The sequence below is a fragment of the Triticum dicoccoides genome, chromosome 7A, assembly GCF_002162155.2.
Source record: "Triticum dicoccoides isolate Atlit2015 ecotype Zavitan chromosome 7A, WEW_v2.0, whole genome shotgun sequence".
NCBI lineage: Eukaryota > Viridiplantae > Streptophyta > Magnoliopsida > Poales > Poaceae > Triticum > Triticum dicoccoides.
The window spans coordinates 93,025,195-93,041,397 of NC_041392.1; the positions used below are offsets into that span (position 1 = coordinate 93,025,195).

Genomic DNA, 16,203 nt, shown 5'->3' on the forward strand with positions numbered 1-16,203 from the left:
TTCTGTTTGTTTTTTTCTTCTGTTTTTCCTTTTTTCTTCTGTTTTTTTCTTCTGTTTTTTTCTTCCTTTTTCCTTCTTTCTTCTTCTTCCTTTTTCCTTTTAAAATCAGAAAAATAAAACTAATTCATTTTAAAACCCCTTGAAGGTTTGACAAAAGGTTTGATACATCATTCAGTTCATCGACCAAATACAAAGTTTGGTACAATAAATTATTACACATCAATTCTTCCCTTGTGTCCCTGCTTGCTTACGATTGTGCCGTATCCATGGAGCATCCTCATCATTTAACTTAATGCTTGGGTCAATGTTCACTTTGAAGGGCGGAATTTCACCAAACATATTATAATCTTCTGACATGTCTGTCTTGTCCTCCACTCCCACGATGTTTCTTTTCCCTGAAAGAACAATGTGGCGCTTTGGATCATCGCATGATGTACTGATCGTTTTCTTATCTTTCCGTTTCCTTGGTTTGCTACTCATGTCCTTCAAATAAAAAACCTGAGCGACATCTTTGGCAAGGACGAATGGTTCGTCAAGGTAACCAAGATTGTTGAAATCCACCATTGTCATTCCGTATTGCTCGTCCACCTTTACCCCACCTCCTGTTAGCTTGAACCATTTGCACCGGAACAAAGGGACCTTAAAGGAGGGTCCATAGTCAAGTTCCCATATCTCCTCTATGTAACCATAATATGTGACCTTTTGCCCATTCTCGGTTGCTACATCAAAGCGGACACCACTGTTTTGGTTGGTGCTCTTTTTATCTTGGACGATCGTGTAAAATGTATTCCCATTTATCTCGTACCCTTGGAAAGTCGTTATAGTCGAAGATGGTGTCTTGGCCAACATGTACAGCTGATCTACAACATCATTGTCATTCATTAAATGATTTCTCAACCAACTGCCGAAAGTCTCCATGTGGGCCTTCCTAATCCAGGATTCAGGCTTCCCCGGGTTGTCCGAGCGTAAAATATTCTTGTGTTTCTCAAAGTACGGAGCCACCAAGCTGGAATTGGTCAGTACAGTGTGGTGTGCTTCAGTCAGAGAATGGCCGTCCATACATATCGTTGATTTCCTTCCGATCGTGCCTTTTCCACTTAGTCTCCCCTCGTGCTGCGATCGAGGAAGACCAATCGGCTTAAGGTCAGGAACAAAGTCAACACAAAACTCAATTACCTCCTCATTTCCATAGCCCTTGGCGATGCTTCCTTCTGGCCTAGCACGGTTACGAACATATTTCTTTAATACTCCCATGAACCTCTCGAAGGGGAACATATTGTGTAGAAATACAGGACCGAGAACGAAAATCTCTTCGACTAGGTGAACCAGGAGGTGCGTCATAATATTGAAGAAGGATGGCGGGAACACCAACTCGAAACTGACAAGGCATTGGATCACATCGTTCTGTAACCGTGGTAGAACTTCTGGATTGATTACCTTCTGAGAGATTGCATTGAGGAATGCACATAGCTTCACAATGGCTACTCGAACATTTTCCAGCAGGAGCCCCCTCAAAGCAATCGGAAGCAATTGCGTCATAATCACGTGGCAGTCGTGAGACTTCAGGTTTTGGAATTCTCCGCCATGTTTATTATTCCCTTTATATTGGACGAGAATCCAGACGGGACCTTCATACTGCTCAGGCATTCAAAAAAGATGACCTTCTCTTCTTTGGTCAGAGCGTAGCTGGCACGACCTTGAAACCATTCCGGATGCCGGTCATCAGGGTCTTTCAAACGTTGCTGGTCCTGCCGTGCTTCCTTTGTATCATTTGTCTTCCCATACACGCCCAAGAAGCTTAGGAGGTTCACGCAAATATTCTTCGTAACGTGCATCACGTCGATTGCAGAGCGGACATCTAGGACTTTCCAATATTCTAGCTCCCAGAATATAGATTTCTTCTTCCACATGGCTGCGTGCCCGTCAGCTCCCTTCGGAACTGATTGTCCGCCAGGACCCTTTCCAAAGATGACTTTCAAATCCTTGACCATATCAAATACCTCAGCACCAGTGCGTTCCGCAGGCTTCGGCTGGTGATCTGCCTTGCCGTTGTAATGCTTGCCCTTCTTTCTTACTGGATGAATTTTCGGAAGAAATCGACGATGCCCAAGGTACACGTTCTTCTTACAATTTGGCAAATGTACACTTTCAGTCTCATGTAAGCAGTGCGTGCATGCATTGTATCCCTTATTTGACAGTCCCGAAAGGTTACTAAGAGCAGGCCAATCGTTGATGGTTACGAAAAGCAACGCTCGTAGGTCAAATTCCTCTTGTTTGTGCTCATCCCACACATGGACACCACCCCACAGCTGTAAAAGTTCATCAACTAATGGCCTTAGGTACACATCGATGTCGTTGCCGGGTTGCTTCGGACCTTGGATGAGCACTGGCATCATAATGAACTTCCGCTTCATGCACAACCAAGGAGGAAGGTTGTAGATGCATAGAGTCACGGGCCAGGTGCTATGGCTGGAGCTCTGCTCGCCAAAAGGATTCATGCCATCCGTACTTAGAGCAAATCTTATGTTCCTTGCGTCAGCTGCAAAATCTTTGGAAACATATTCTTCAACATTTTCAGCAAGTTTTCAAATGCCGAGTCAGCTACACCTGCCTCTGCCTTCCATTTCAGCAAATCCAGTGTGCAGCCCAGCTTTTTCAGACCATCATCGCATCCGGGGTACAGCGCCTTTCTGTGATCCTCTAACATGCGATCCAAATTCTCCCTCTCCTTTTCAGTTTCGCAGTGTCTCCGTGCATCAGCAATGGTCCGACCAAGATCATCAACGGGATCATCACGTGCCTCTTCTTCACCTTCCCCTTCACCTTCAGCATCCTCCATGAAAGTATCACCGAAATGAGCAAGATAGCTTTCATCGATGAAATCATCCCCTTCTTCATCTTCTTCCATTATAACCCCTCTTTCTCCATGCTTGGTCCAACAATTATAGCTTGGCATGAAACCGTGCCGAAGCAGATGCATGTGAACATCTCTTGAGGAAGAGTAACCCTTCTGATTCTTACAGATAACACATGGACAGATAACAAAACCCCCCTGCTTGTTCGCATTAGCCACTACGAGGAAATCTTTCAAACCCGTAGTGAACTCGCCGGAGAGTCGGTTACCGTACATCCATTGCCGATTCATCTGCATTATTATAATATAAAATATATAATTAACCATCATGCATTTGTTAAACTAACTAGCTACAAACAATATAAATTAAACAATAACTGCACACATGCATATTTTATCAATGACACACATGCATGAAAGGTTCAAGTTGCTAACCGCGATCGAGGAGGAAAAAATAAATGAGGAACCTCAAGTGTGGCTCCAACACTTCATATCATGTTTGTTTCACCCTCTTAGGGCATTTCATCAAACACCTTGTGTGCATAAGAGGAACCAAAAGCAAACCTACACCCCCTTGTGAAGCTTGTGAAGAGAAGTGGCACCAAATGGCTAAGTGAGCGTGCTGAACTGGTATATATAGGGGAGGAGCTTTAGTCGCGGTTGGCCTGGCCAACCGCGACTAAAGGCCTTTGCGCACCTTTAGTCGCGGTTGGCCTGGCCAACCGCGACTAAAGCCCCTCACGTGCACCAGCTGGCCACCGAGCGCCCTGGGCCCAGGCCTTTGGTCGCGGTTCGTCTGCCGAACCGCGACTAAAGACTTCATTAGTCGCGGTTCCTACAGTTTCGCGACTAATGGGGCTGGACGGAAGCCTCTTTTTCTACCAGTGTAGTCTCCGCTTGGCTCAGTTATCTCTTACCCGAGCCCTTTACTTATGCACTTACTTTGTGATAGCATTCGTGATTCAAGTTATATATCTTGCTATCACATAGTAACCATAAGTTGTTGGAGCACATAGTTGAGCCAAGTTTTATTTAGGTTTTGTGCTTGATAAATTAAACGGTAGTTTTATTCCGTATTTGTTCAAGCCTAAACAGTAATTGTTTTAAAATGCCTACTCACCCCCCCTATAGTTAAGTAAGAGAAAAAATTGAAATATATAAACATTTCTTTATTAAGACATATGTGAACACTTGCGTAATCGCTATACATGACAGAAGCACCATGCATATCCAAAAATAGGGCAAGGAGAAAAGAATATCTAGCTGGGGAAAATGCCAAGGATGTAAAGAATGATTGAATATTTATTTCTTCCTTGGTCCAAAGCGCCCATTTTTTGGCATTGGTGATTGAGGACCAAACTTCTTCCTGGCATCTCCAACTCATTATCTGGACTAGCGGCAACACCCGCATCTTCATCTGTGCCTCCAACTCATTCTACTCAACTACATAGCTATACTTCCAATATGTCCTTACATCTCTCCTTCTATTAATATTCTAATTAAATAATCCCCATAAACTTTCATGTTAATCAGAGAAATAAGAATTATTTTTGCCATCTATTCAAGTTAGAATAGCATAGTTGAACTTCAGGGGAATTGGCTCAAACTCACATGGTAAAAAGAATAAAAGAAAAACATTATCCAACGTTTCTTTATGAAAAGACCCGTTCCCATAAACGCCCATAACTCCATACACCAATTTCTTCTTTTGGCCATCTCATCCATTTAGTTTATATTCTCCATGTGTGTGTCCCAACCCTGGGTCTTGAGAGCAAGAAGAACACGAACCACAACTTTCAAGTTGTTGTTTACATCTTATTCATAACATATATATATTCTAGGCTTTTAGTGAATTCAACATTCACATCCAGTATACAACTATATTATTAAGAGTAGCACAAGCAAAGTACATTGGTCTGAACTCCATGGACAAATCCTAAGCCAAGGACCTTGAAAATCCACTCCCTAACCATTCCTTTCTAAACGGTCTCCCGTTCTCGTGCCGCCGCCGCCATATGAGAAACTTAGTCCCCCTCGTCTTCGGCTGCCATCTTAGCGCTAAGAGTTGGCGGACCTCGGATCATCAAGAGTTCTATGTTCTTCTTCAACGTCTAGTGATCATCATAGTTTTCTGAGAATAAATGTTCTCTCGTTCTTTTGGCGATGCCATGAGATTAGAGAGTTTTCTGTCCTTGCAGATTCGATTATTCTGCTCTAATGAGTTTATATTGCTATATCAAGCTTGAGAGGCCGCTCAGACACGTTAAGCAAGAGAGGCCGCAAGAAAACGGAAGCAGCAGTACCAGCGCGACCACGAATGGCGTCGACCTCGAGCTTGGATTTGGGAAAGATCGTGCCGACGGCCGGCTACCTACTCCATCGCTGCGCCGCCGTCCCCAGCGCCCCTGTTCTCCGGGGAAGGAGCGCGAGCGGGCGGTGCGGCCTCGCCGTCTCGGTCTCGTCCTCCAATGGTAGGTCTGCCTTTACCTGTCCCCCCTTGTTCTCTGTAGAATTGTTTGAGATCTTGGAGTTCAGTTCAACCATAGTAAGATGCGGTTCGAACCTGCGAGGAGCCGAAATCTTAGTATTACCGCTCTTACCGATTTCATAGTCCATTCTGAAACCATAGCGGTTCAGTTGAATCCGGTAAGATTTAATTCCAACTTCTTCGCTAATTAACCTTAGCTGGCAAAATTAGAGATCCATTTGGACGGGAATCGCATGTAAATGGTGTCCAATTGGGCGTTGTTGAGATCAACCATGGTGTTGAATATACATGACAGGATAGTTTCCTTGTGCAATATTCAGTTACAAACTTGTAATTTCAGAAGTCCATTTCTGATGTTTAAGTTCAGACTGCGCGCTTGAACATACACTGAATTAACAATGGCTCATATTTAACGGTGTAGGTGCAGCTGGGCTCTCCCCACTGAGATATCGGATAAGAAATGCCCTGTGGTGATGGAGATCCCACTGGAAAATAGCTGGAGGCCGCTAATGTGAACGCATGCTAATGGTCCTGACAAGGTGCAGGAGCTCATGGACAGCATCCGTGTCATCGGCCTCCAAGTACCTGTGGGCATCCTTTCCTTTTAACATTATTTTTTCCAAAAAAAATTTCTTTTAGTTCATGAGATAAATTATGTCAGAACTGGAATTTTCTTATGTGGAATTGAGTACATAGAAATAAATTTATAGAGTAGCTAATACATGGCCGACCACTGCTACTGAATTTAGTGATCTCCACACAGTTGTCTGAGGACGTTTGTGCTATGCTTGATTGAGATTCACTTGATTGAGTATGCGTGTCAATATTCAAGTTGAGTTCTTTACATGCATGTTCTGCGTACAGCGTCACAAAATACAGATGCATTTTTTGTCCACGAGATCTGGCACTATTATGTCTAGAATGAGTTTTCCCAAGCTCATTTTGACATGTGAAGTCTCTTCACCTGCGCTCCTCTGAATCAGTCTTAGTTCAAAGGAAGTGTGCCCTTTATGCCTGGATCAGGGCCTTTATTATTTCAACAGAGGCTCTATTATGTCTAAGATTAGATCTAATCTAGGTCTAAGCTAGGGCTTTATTTCTGTTATCTTGGCGGTCGAAGTAGAAGGTGCCCCCTTCTGGTTTCGGCACACGGGTATTTATACCCGGTCTTGAGTCGGTTGGACGCATTCCTTTCCTGGTCTCCTGGGTGCGAACGCCTTGAGCCTCCCGATCTTGATCTCCGAATGGTCGACGTCTCGGCCACTTTCCCGTATGACTGGTGAACTCCCTTTCGCCTGAGGCCTTGAATATAGATGTTCTCTTTAGCATGCAAGTTTTCCCCTTTTAGAGGTAACATTAAGGGTTTGGGCAACTCTGAAGGGGGCCTGCATGATGCAGTATAGGGAATTTCAACTTCCCGCCGACATAGACCAGGGCAGGTGAGTTGAGATTCCACCCATTAACGACAAACATCACAATGATGAGACCAAAGCAATGCATTAATCAAGATTGAGTAGCTCCCATCACTCAACCTCTCTAGGAGGCACTTTTTAAATCAAGTAACTGAAATTAGTAGATAATGGTAGACATAGACTCGACCCCCGCTCGACCCCCGCTCAAGCGACTCGGGGGCTCCCCAACCCTAGCCGCCGCCGGGCCTAGCCCATCTTCCTCCCCTCCTCCCACCGCTGCCGGAGGACGTCGCCGGCTTGTGCCCGGAGGCCAACGACGGTGGCGGGGGCTCTTCCGCCCTCCCGCGTCTCAGGGGTGGCGGGGCCCCAACATGTCTGGAGGTGCGGCCGATCTAGAAGCGACGGTGTTGGTTCGATGGCGGCGGCGGTCGGCCCTGCCTCGGGCCACGGGCGGCGGCGCGATGCGGTCTTCGGCGGCATGTCATCTGGCTTTAGATCGGCGGCGGCGTAGAGGGCCTGGTGGACTGCTTGGCGGCACCCATGGCAGATCTGTTCCGGCTGGTGTAGCTAGTGGTGGTGGTCATCTTCTTCGTCGGTGGTGGCCGGCCATAAGCTTGGTGATCGGATCTTAAGATCCATCATCTAGTCCTGGCTGCGAGTTGGGGAGACATGGTTGCTGGTGAAAACCGAGCCGACGGTAGGCGATGGCGGCGGTCTACGTCGTTACCTTGATGAAGGCATCATCGTGTAACTACTGTCGACCCACTCATGCTGCTCCGGGGGAAACCCTAGGATCTAGTGTTCCAGATCGGACGATGGCGGCATTGCGGTGTCATTTCTCTCTTGGGAGCATCGTTTGTGGAACAGCGCTGGAAGTCAATGGCAGGAGGTGGAGCGGCTTTGTCTTGCACGGAGCTTCGGTGGAGATGTCAAGTCATGCATGACCGACAGGTGCTACGCTTTGTCATGCCTGGTCGGCAGGTGCTACGTACGACAGATCTTCCAAGGACTTCAAGCTGTGTCGGCTGGTGGTACTTGGCAGCATGGAGCTGAGGTGTATCAGTGGCGACCGCGACGCGCTCAGCTGTTTGCGCACAGGGAGGAGGTGCCGTTGGGCGCCGTGGTGGCGTCGATGATAGCTAGACCGAGCAAGGTTGATGCATCAGTACAGTTCTGAAGATGGAGCGGTGGCAATTGGCGGCGGCGGCCTCTGAGAGCACGCCGGACCAGTGAGTGCCCCAGACCCGTCAAGTGGCTAGGTTGGGGTCTCAGGTCTTAGATGTTAGGCTTGACTGCGATGTCTGTTTGGTATTAGGCCCAGGCTATCTACGCCCCTTCATCAACTGGATAGGTATAGCGACATTTGTTGCTTAGATGGTGGCTTTAGTCTTACTGTTGTATGACTTTGTAAAGTCTTGTGAGAATAATTAATAAAGTGGCCGTATGCATCGCCCAGAAGCAGAGGTCGGGGGTCATCCTCCGTTTCTAAAAAAAAGATAACGGTAGACAACAATAAGTCTATAATTCAGCAAGAAAAGAAAAAACTAAATCTGTAAATCTGTATCTATTAATTCATATCGGAACACTTGCTAAAGCACTATACATGACAGAAGCAACATTCGCGCATAAAAACAGTGCAAAGACAAAATAAAAAGACCTAATTGGGAAAAACGACAAGGATGTAACAAATGATTGAGTGTGTCTTTTTCCCTTGGCCTGAAGCACCCGTTTTTGTGGAATTGTTGATTGATGAACGAATCGCTTCAATAGCACCTCCACCTCATTATCTTGGACTAGCGGCATCTCCCACTTCGCCATCTCAGCCTCCTACTCATTCTTCTCAGCTAGTCCGTACTTCCAATATGTCCTTCCAATATGATTACAGACTCCCCATAAATCCTCATGTTAATGGGAAAAAATACGAGAGATATGAGCCAAGGGTCCAATCTACAATGGCGCAAATGAACTTCAGGGGGACTGGATCAACTCCTGTAGCCAAAAGAAGGAAAAAAAACACTATCCAATGTTTCTTTATGATCTTCCAAGCCTACGTCCCAACCTATGACTCTAGAGCAAGAAGAACGTAACATGAAAATACCTCAATAAATGCCAATCATGCCCCTGATCTCTTCATCCTCCATTCTCAGAGACACAAATTTAATAATATGGAGAGTGTTGGGATTTAAAATGATGGTGAGGGTAAGGTTTTTATAACTGATTGGTTTCTTTGTTTGACTCCCTAGTGACAAACTGTGAACTATAGTGACGGTGAAATATGAAATCCTTAATTTTAATTTATATCAACTCCATCATCATATTTATATATAGGCATTACATTGCCGCAATGTAGCAACGCCACACAATATTAATTACTAGGGGCTCTTGGACGAATAACGGGAAGAGCCATCATGCATGCTTTAGATAAACTAGTGTTAGTATAGTAGGATCTGACTATCGTGTAGAAGGTCTGATTTTCAAGTAATTCAGCAACTGAATCTTATTTGATTTAATCAACCAATATTTAACTTTTTGCTAAGATTCCTGTGCTTTTTCATCGGGAGATTGCAATCTCCTAATGTAGGCAAATTATGATAGAACAGTCACATATTGAGACATCATGTACGCGTTGTTCGTATGGTAATACAACAACAATATATAGTCATACAAAATAAGGGAGATGCTAAACACCTTCTTTAGCATGACAAACACTATTAAGATGATGATACTATCGAAGGTGAATTTTTTTTTATATATAGAAACAGAACTATTTATTCACTTATTAAACACACATGCCGGCCATAATGTCTTGTTGCCATCTTTCGGAGGACAGTCCGTTTATTCATGGGACACATGCCTGGCTAGCATCCAAACATGGCCGAAGCCTACGATCTACTACATCTTGTTCATACATTGCCAAGATAAAAATAAGCTGACCCTTGCTGGCCATCAGCTGGCACATAGTTTCCAACCCCGTCCATTACAGCTGCAACAGAACTCATCATCTGCTGCTCACACCGCATTGGCTGCTGACCCACTTGTTGATTATATATGGAAGGGGAGCACTGAGTTAGGTTGTTCATGACTGCGAACGAGCTCGTCGGAGCCTGCAACCTAAAGCTTGGGTCATTATTGAGGCCGGTGAAAGAAAGGGTTTGCCGAGGGGCAGAACTATTATTTGCTGCCAATAGCTCATTGTCATGGAGCCTGACATCATTGATGCTGTAACGCTTTGTCCCTGACGATCCCTTTTTCTGTATTCTCTTCAAAAACTTTTGTGCATGGCTTGAAACTTGGACAGGGGTCTTAGTGGTGACGAAGTGCTTGGATATGTTTTTCCAGTCGCCACGGCCATAGACTTCCAGCCCATAAAGAAATGACCTGTGGACACAATGTTCAAAAGAATTGTTAGGTTAAATTTTTTATTGAAAGATAAACTGTGCAGTTGTTTTATTGAAGCAACTAATATAGATTGAAGCTGTTAGAAAAATTTGTTGACGGAGATGTTTCGAAGATGATGAAGCGGCTTCAAGGCGCGTGACGGTGTCGCTTTCCTTAAGGCTTATTTGTCCCCACCAGAAGGTGTGCACTGGGTTACCAACAATAGCCTCGTAGGATACAATGAAGCCCGTCGCCGGCAAGTGCACTCTTGACAACGACCTTGAACACTCTTGTGACAATACAGGACTATCAATGTTACTAGAATACAATGCCCTGCAGCAAGCACTGTACACTAGAGATCTAGCGAGAGAGAGCACTGGATGTTTGGTGGTATGCCATGCTTCCGTTTTTCACTTCTTTCTTGTGCAAATGAACTAAAAGCATCCTCCAGTATTTATACTTGCCCAAGGGTTGCTTGGAGGAGACACCTGCCCAGAAAGACGCTCGTTCGATTAGGCACCTATTCGGAACGTGCGGCCATCAGTATAAAGCAACAGATGTCGCTTCAGCCAACAGACGTCTCTTCGGCATCCAACCGCCACCGATTCACATACATGCATGCTAGTGGCCGACCGGGACATCAGTTCATTGCTGAGACGTGCAAGTGTGTGCTTGCTTGCATGCACTTTAATGCATTAAATAATGCACCCACGGCCATACCCTTAATTAGCCCAAGATAATTAGGCAAAGCATATTTTCTTTCTCACTCTTTATCCTATTTACATGAGACACAAATATATTCCAAAATACAATAGCTTTATTTATTTTGAAAATATCCAACAGAAGCAAAGTTCCAATTTGACAGGTTCGAACCACTACAACAACACATGCTTACTTTTGTTTACGGGTACTGGATAGAATATATGTATATCAGAAATCCATTAGTGAACGAATATTTTGTAACATATTGACAACCAAAACATATTACAAATTCAAAATTACCATACCTCTATTTTCTATAGTGAAACGACCATCATTACAGGTTATTGATCTGTTTGATTGTGACAAGACGTACCATATTGGAATTCAATGGCCTAATTTACTGCCTTTTTATTTTTTTAAACAAGGTCCAATCACATATTTTTTTAAGCCAGAAAGAAAGTTCATCAATATCTAATTTGCATGTATTATTATTTATCAAAAATGTATATTGTAAACGTCCAGATATACATTTAGTAAAGTGCAATATCAATTTAACACACCTGCCTCATAAAATTAATTCACAGAGCTTAATTATCATGTGTCGATTTTAGATAAAGAACAACTAAAACTACATGACAAGGAAGAATATAGGTATCGACTAACTTGTGTTCCTCTTTGGTCCAATACTTTCGTTGATGTGCGGCAACAACTGGTCGATCAGTGGAAGTATTGTTCTCCAAGACCACCACCTTGTTCTTGTCTACCATCATCGGAGCCTCCTCCATCTTCCTGATTCTTGTATCCTCCAATGCGCAACGAAATGAAAATCCATTATCAATCATGGTCGTATCCTCGTCCTCTTGTACCTCAAAGTTTTCATTAACAAGGCTGCCCATGCTGTAAATGGAAATTGACAGTGTCCAGTGTACATTTAGTAAAGTACAATATCATCACAAACATAAGCTACTGATCTCACATAATAAATATGCACAACATTCTTAATTAGTATACGTTCACTGAAAACAAACAAAAATTAAAACTACATGACAATGGAGGGTATACAACCATGGACGAACATGTGTTCCTCGTCGATCCAAAAACCCCATTGATGTGGGGCAACAACTGGTTGATCTATGGAAATATTGTTCTCCAACACCTCCATCTTGTTGGTGTCTGCCATCAGCGGTGCCTCACCCGTCACCGTGATCCCCGTATCCTCCATTGCACAACCAAAGGACAATCCATTATTGTCCATGATTGTTGCCTCGTCTCGTACACTGAAGTTTTCATTCGCATGGTCGCCCATGGTGTAGATACCGTGTGTGCTGCTAGCACCATTCTCCTCCTTCGGTAGCTCATAGTTACCATTGACAGGGTCACAAAAGGTGAAAATGTTTTGCGGGCTACCACTAGTAACATGGGTTCCCTCCCTCCGTTGGATCATATGCATTTCCACGGCGAGATTAATATAAAGATCTGTTACCTGTTTCATGGTATTTGAAGGAAACAATGCATGGAGAGAATTCACGATGTAGTTATGCTTCTTGTTCTTGTCATCGTTATCGTCGTACATGATTTTGTTGGTGTTGAGCCTAGCAATGAGTGAGCATGCCTCCTCTGCCTCGGATGAGGTCCACCCCTGGTTGACTATTGGATCCATGAGAAAGTGGGTAGTTGAACGCTACGGAATTATGAGGAGTATGAACTATGAAGATGGGTTGTAGCTTGGGGATGGAGACTGGGGAGTAAGAAAGTGTATTTATAGCCCTCTTGTGTGCAGTCCTACTTTTGCTAATTAATTTGGCACATTGATAGTTTGCCGGTCCATACTGAAGTAGATTGAACAATAGTTAAGACAATTAATTCTTATGACCCTCTCAGGAACATGCCAAACTATTTAAAGTTGACCTTGACATTGTGGCTTTCTTTGAAAAAAAATCTTTTATTATTCTGCCAATGCAAATAATTGCCAGGGGCCTCCAAATATACGCAAGAAGATTGCTAGAAACAACACAAGCAGGCCTATTGAGTATTGATCAATTTCGGTGTAGATAGATAGAACTCGTATCTTGTGCGCATGCATGACATTTGTTCTCATCTTAGAATGCAAGACTCAAACCATGGTTTCTGCCGCTCTCAAATATGCAAAGCACACAGGATCTCCATTCGGATTTGGCTAGTGACACATGCATCAATGGAGTTTTATTGCATACATATTTCCAAATAATTGATTAATATCTCCCCTTGATAACTTGGCTACATATATGATCCACACACATTACCAGCGAAGGTAAGCATATCCTTTCTCTTAATTTTGGTGATCATTCTTCCCACATCCAACGTACGAAATTCCATCTATAGGCAGATTTCTTGGCTTAGGTCATTTAATGGCACTTCATGGTAAAAAGATTCAATACATAGGCCAATCAACTGTGTACATATCTACATATCTTTTTTATATGTATATATAGAGATACAAATTAATAACCCATGAAGTCAATAAATTTGACACACTTATCTTCCATATCTATCTATCTCTCATGTTCAAATAATTTCAAGATTTCTACGTGATATTCACAAACATAGAGGCTGCAAAATGAACATAGGTTTTTTAAGTGCATGATGCATTGTCTAGCTATTATATGGGACTGCATGCATACTCATGCACTCATATGCTAATGTTTCAGCCATGTTCATAAATGGCTTTTGCTTCGTAGTTTTAAACTCAGTCTTAATATTGTGTACAAGTTATTAAACTAGATTATAGGAAAGGCATCAATGATAACGGGCTTCACAACTGTATTTTTTTCTAGTGAAGGAAAAAAGATTAGAACGTACGAGTATTAACTTTGCCAATTGTTAGGCCAGATTGCTAACTGATAAAATCATAGGAGGTTAAATTCTAACGGTAGCATTGTGAAGCATACCAACACCAAGTCTACATCACCGGAGCCAGGTAGTCCTGATAACTACAGTCGGGAAGTCGCTTGACGTTGCTAGAGATACTAGTGACAAAAATCTAAAGCACATACCTTCAGCACGGAGAACAAAAGGTGAGGGGCAGGCGAGGAGATCCAACCTACCACGTCGATGATATAAGCTCCATACCATGACTTATTGACGAGAGTACCAGCGCCACCATTGATCGATGTGGAAGCATTGTAGTTGATGACTCTTCCTCCCCGCCCCCCTCCACTGTTATGGTAGATATAAATTGTTTTTTAATCCAGTTTTAACTATTTTGCTCAATGATTCTATCTTAAACATACATTTCTAACATGATAAAACGTCTAATTTCCTTATATTGAGCTGAAAGGAGAAATAAATGGATTTCTAGTCAAATGCAGCAATTTGCAGAATTAGTCTAGGCTGCTTTGTAACCGGATGGAGTTTTTGCAATAATTGAGGGTGTTGGTTCACTTTTGGTCTTGCTTTTCATAAACATACACAAGCAAAACGACTACTGGTTTGACGTCAAGCAATGCATATATTGGGTTTTTCATTTTCCAATTTTGTTTTAAGTATATTTTACAATTTTTTGTTTTAGTTTACCATCTTCACTTCCTTTTTATTGTTGATTCCCTTTCTTTCATAGTTTTTTTATCATTTATTGTGTACCCTACATATGGCACTCTGATACGTCTCCAACGTATCTATAATTTTTGATTGCTCCATGCTATATTATCTACTGTTTTGGACTATATTGGGCTTTATTTTCCACTTTTATATTATTTTTGGGACTAACCTATTAACCAGAGGCCCAGCCCAGAATTGCTGTTTTTTGCCTATTTCAGTGTTTCGGAGAAACAGAATATCAAACGGAGTCCAAACGGAATAAAATCTTCGAGAACGTCTCACCGAACGTGATCCAGGAGACTTGGACCCTACTCCAAGGAGTCAAAGAGGAGGTCACGAGGGTGGGGGGCGCCCTAGGGGGGTGCCCTGCCTCGTGGGCCCCTCAGTGCTCCACTGACGTACTCCTTCCTCCTATATATACCTACATTACCCGCAAACGATCATAACAGGAGCCAAAAACCAAATTCCACCGCCGCAACTTTCTGTATCCATGAGATCCCATCTTGGGGCCTATTCCGGAGCTCTGCCGGAAGAGGGCCGTCATCACGGAGGGCTTCTACATCATCCTAGCCCCTCCGATGAAGTGTGAGTAGTTTACATCAGACCTTCAGGTCCATAGTTAGTAGCTAGATGGCTTCTTCTCTCTCTTTGAATCTCAATACAAAGTTCTCCCCCTCTCTTGTGGAGATATATTCGATGTAATCATCTTTTTGCGGTGTGTTTGTTGAGACCGATGAATTGTGGATTTATGATCAAGTCTATATATGATTAATATTTGAATCTTCTCTGAATTGTTTTATGTATGATTGGTTATCTTTGCAAGTCTCTTCGAATTATCCTTTTGGTTTGACCAACTAGATTGGTAGTTCTTGCCATGGGAGAAGTGCTTAGCTTTGGGTTCGATCTTGCGGTGTCCTTTCCCAGTGACAGAAGGGGCAGCAAGGCACGTATTGCATCGTTGCCATCGAGGATAACAAGATGGGGTTTATTTCATATTGCATGAATTTATCTCTCTACATCATGTCATCTTGCTTAAGGCGTTACTCGTGTATTAACTTAATACTCTAGATGCATGCTGGATAGCGGTCGATGAGTGGAGTAATAGTAGTAGATGCAGAATTGTTTCGGTCTACTTGTCACGGACATGATGCCTATATACATGATCATGCCTAGATATTCTCATAACTATGCTCAATTTTGTCAATTGCTCAACAGTAATTTGTTCACCCACCGTAGAATACTTATGCTCTTGAGAGAAGCCACTAGTGAAACCTATGGCCCCCGGGTCTATTCTCATTATATCAATCTCCATCACTTTAATCTTGCTTTGCTTTTTTACTTTGCCTTTACTTTTTACTTTGCATCTTTATACCAAAAATACCAAAAAAATTATATCTATCAGATCTCACTCTCGTAAGTGACCGTGAAGGGATTGACAACCCCTAATCGCGTTGGTTGCGAGTAGCATCATTTTGTGCAGGTACGAGGGACTTGAGCGTGGCCTCCTACTGGACTGATACCTTGGTTCTCAAAAACTGAGGGAAATAATTACGCTACTCTGCTGCATCATCCCTTCCTCTTCGGGGAAAACCAACGCAAGCTCAAGACGTAGCAAGAAGGATTTCTGGCGCCGTTGCCGGGGAGTCTACGCAAAAAGTCAACATACCAAGTACCCATCACAATCCCTATCTCTCGCATTACATTATTTTCCATTTGCCTCTCGTTTTCCTCTCCCCCACTTCACCCTTGCCATTTTATTCTCCCTCTCTCTCTCTATCCTCCCTCTCTATTTG

General features: G+C 43.2%; 1 protein-coding gene and 1 pseudogene across 1 annotated transcript; one reads left to right on the plus strand and one right to left on the minus strand.

Moving 5' to 3' along the window:
- The first annotated feature begins 5,171 nt into the window (after positions 1-5,171).
- Positions 5,172-5,950, plus strand: LOC119333178 (annotated as a pseudogene).
- A 3,580-nt stretch (positions 5,951-9,530) lies between these two features.
- Positions 9,531-12,542, minus strand: LOC119332229. Its single transcript, XM_037605414.1, has 3 exons — positions 11,911-12,542; positions 11,498-11,731; positions 9,531-10,132 (listed from the first exon to the last, which is right to left on the minus strand). The coding sequence occupies exons 1-3, from the start codon at positions 12,492-12,494 to the stop codon at positions 9,658-9,660; spliced, it is 1,293 nt and encodes a 430-aa protein (XP_037461311.1). The 5' UTR covers positions 12,495-12,542; the 3' UTR covers positions 9,531-9,657.
- Positions 12,543-16,203: the final 3,661 nt, after the last annotated feature.

Bases quoted from the DNA above. Each gene is read 5' to 3' on its own strand.
- LOC119332229 (XM_037605414.1), bottom strand. From the start codon at position 12,494: ATGGATCCAATAGTCAACCAGGGGTGGACCTCATCCGAGGCAGAGGAG. The intron at 11,732-11,910 runs GTTCGTCCATGG...TTCCATTTACAG, and splicing joins TGGATCGACGAGGAACACAT to CATGGGCAGCCTTGTTAATG. The intron at 10,133-11,497 runs GTTAGTCGATAC...TTGTGTCCACAG, and splicing joins TGGACCAAAGAGGAACACAA to GTCATTTCTTTATGGGCTGG.